The sequence below is a fragment of the Bombina bombina genome, chromosome 6, assembly GCF_027579735.1.
Source record: "Bombina bombina isolate aBomBom1 chromosome 6, aBomBom1.pri, whole genome shotgun sequence".
NCBI classification, from domain to species: domain Eukaryota; kingdom Metazoa; phylum Chordata; class Amphibia; order Anura; family Bombinatoridae; genus Bombina; species Bombina bombina.
In genome coordinates this window covers 22,353,912-22,357,003 of record NC_069504.1, presented here as the reverse complement: position 1 = coordinate 22,357,003, position 3,092 = coordinate 22,353,912, and the positions used below count along the sequence as shown (strand labels likewise).

Genomic DNA, 3,092 nt, shown 5'->3' with positions numbered 1-3,092 from the left:
GAGGTTTGGGTACAATGTAGTACAGATGTGTGGATATGGTACAGAACAGATGCATGGGTACAGTGCAGTACAGAGTTGTGGATATGGTGCTGTACAGAGGGAGGGGTACAGTGCAGTACAGAGGTTTGCGTACAGGGCAGTACAGAGGGGTGGATATGGTGCTGTACAGATGGAGGGGTACAGTGCAGTACAGAGGTGTACGTACAGTGCAGTACAGAGGGGTGGATATGGTGCTCTACAGAGGGATGGGTACAGTGCAGTACAGAGGTGTGCGAACAGTGCAGTACAGAGGGGTGGATATGGTGCTGTACAGAGGGGTGGGTACAGTGCAGTACAGAGGGGTGGGTACAGTGCACTACAGAGGGGTGGGTACAGTGCAGTACAGAGGGGTGGGTATAGTGCAGTACAGAGGGGTGGGTACAGTGCAGTACTGAGGCGTGGGTACAGTGCAGTACAGAGGGGTGGGTACAGTGCAGTACAGAGGGGTGGGTACAGTGCAGTACTGAGGCATGGGTACAGTGCAGTACAGAGGGGTGGGTACAGTGCAGTACAGATGGGTGGGTACAGTGCAGTACTGAGGCGTGGGCACAGTGCAGTACTGAGGCGTGGGTACAGTGCAGTACAGAACGTGGGTACAGTGCAGTACAGATGGTTGGGTACAGTGCAGTACAGAGGCGGGGGTACAGTGCAGTACAGAGGCGTGGGTACAGTGCAGTACTGAGGCGTGGGTACAGTGCATTACAGAGGGGTGGGTACAGTGCAGTACAGAGGGGTGGGTACAGTGCAGTACAGAGGCGTGGGTACAGTGCAGTACAGAGGGGTGGGTACAGTGCAGTATTGAGGCGTGGGTACAGTGCCGTACAGAGGGGTGGGTACAGTAAAGTACAGAGGGGTGGGTACAGTGCAGTACAGAGGTGTGGGTACAGTGCAGTACTGAGGCGTGGGTACAGTGCAGTACTGAGGCGTGGGTACAGTGCAGTACTGAGACATGGGTACAGTGCAATACAGAGGGGTGGGTACAGTGCAGTACTGAGGCGTGGGTACAGTGCAGTACAGAGGGTTGGGTACAGTGCAGTACAGAGGGGTGGGTACAGTGCAGTACAGAGGCGTGGGTACAGTGCAGTACAGAGGCGTGGGTACAGTGCAGTACTGAGGTGTGGGTACAGTGCAGTACAGAGGGGTGGGTACAGTGCAGTACAGAGGGGTGGGTACAGTGCAATACTGAGGGATGGGTACAGTGCAGTACTGAGGTGTGGGTACAGTGCAATACTGAGGCGTGGGTACAGTGCAGTACAGAAGGGTGGGTACAGTGCAGTACTGAGGCATGGGTACAGTGCAGTACTGAGGCGTGGGTACAGTGCAGTACAGAGGGGTGGGTACAATGCAGTACAGAGGGGTGGGTACAGTGCAGTACTGAGGCGTGGGTACAGTGCAGTACTGAGGCGTGGGTACAGTGCAGTACAGAGGGGTGGGTACAGTGCAGAACAGAGGGGTGTGTACAGTGCTGTACAGAGGTTTGTGTACAATGCAGTACAGAGGGGTGGGTACAGTGCTGTACAGAGGTTTGTGTACAGTGCAGTACATAGGGGTGGGTACAGTCCTGTACAGAGGGGTGGGCACAGTGCGCTACAGAGGGGTGGGTACAGTGCAGTACAGAGGGTTGGGTACAGTGCAGTACAGAGGTTTGTGTACAGTGCAGTACAGAGGGTTGGATATGGTGTTTTACAGAGGGGTGGGTACAGTGCAGTACATAGGGGTGGGTACAGTGCAGTACAGAGGGGTGGGTACAGTGCAGTACAGAGGTTTGCGTACAGTGCAGTATAGAGGGTTGGATATGGTGTTGTACAGAGGGGTGGGTAGAGTGCAGTACAGAGGGGTGGGTACAGTATAGTACAGAGGGGTGGGTACAGTGCAGTACAGAGGTGTTGGTACAGTGCAGTACAGAGGTGTGGGTATAGTACAGAGGTGTGGGTACAGTACAAAGGTGTGGGTACAGTACAGAGGTGTGGGTATAGTACATAGGTGTGGGTACAGTACAGGGGTGGGTACAGTGCTATATAGAGGTGTGTATATGGTGCAGTACAGAGGGGTGTAAATGGTGCAGTACCGAGGGGTGGGTACAGTGCAGTACAGAGAGGTGAGTACAGTGCTATATAGAGGTGTGTATATGGTGCAGTACAGAGGGGTGTAAATGGTCCAATACCGAGGGGTGGGTACAGTGCTATATAGAGGTGTGTATATGGTGCTGTACAGAGGGATGGGTACAGTGCAGTACAGAGGGGTAGGTACCATGCAGTGCAGAGGGGTGTGTACAGTACAGATGAGTGGGTACAGTGCTATTCAGAGGTGTGTATATTGTGCAGTACAGAGGGGTGTATAAGGTGCAGTACAGAGGGGTGGGTACAGAGGGGTGGGTACAGTGCAGTACAGAGGGGTGTATATTGTGCAGTACAGAGGGGTGGGTACAGAGGGGTGGGTACAGTGCAGTACAGAGGGATGTATATTGTGCAGTACAGAGGGGTGTATATTGTGCAGTACAGAGGGGTGGGTACAGAGGGATGGGTACAGTGCAGTACAGAGGGGTGGGTATAGTACACTACAAAGGGTTGGGTACAGTGCAGTACAGAGGGGTGGGTACAGTGCAGTACTGAGGCGTGGGTACAGTGCAGTACAGAGGCGTGGGTACAGTGCAGTACTGAGGCGTGGGTACAGTGCAGTACAGAGGGGTGGGTACAATGCAGTACAGAGGGGTGGGTACAGTGCAGTACTGAGGTGTGGGTACAGTGCAGTAATGAGGCGTGGGTACAGTGCAGTACAGAGGGGTGGGTACAGTGCAGTACAGAGGGGTGGGTACAGTGCTGTACAGAGGTTTGTGTACAATGCAGTACAGAGGGGTGGGTACAGTGCTGTACAGAGGTTTGTGTACAGTGCAGTACATAGGGGTGGGTACAGTGCTGTACAGAGGGGTGGGTACAGTGCGCTACAGAGGGGTGGGTACAGTGCAGTACAGAGGGTTGGGTACAGTGCAGTACAGAGGTTTGTGTACAGTGCAGTACAGAGGGTTGGATATGGTGTTTTACAGAGGGGTGGGT

The 3,092-nt window shown here is 53.9% G+C and overlaps 1 protein-coding gene across 1 annotated transcript; it reads right to left on the bottom strand.

Moving 5' to 3' along the window:
- Positions 1 to 738: 738 nt before the first annotated feature.
- Positions 739 to 1,584, bottom strand: LOC128664306 (small proline-rich protein 3-like). Its single transcript, XM_053719145.1, has one exon. The coding sequence runs from the start codon at positions 1,582 to 1,584 to the stop codon at positions 739 to 741; it is 846 nt and encodes a 281-aa protein (XP_053575120.1).
- Positions 1,585 to 3,092: the final 1,508 nt, after the last annotated feature.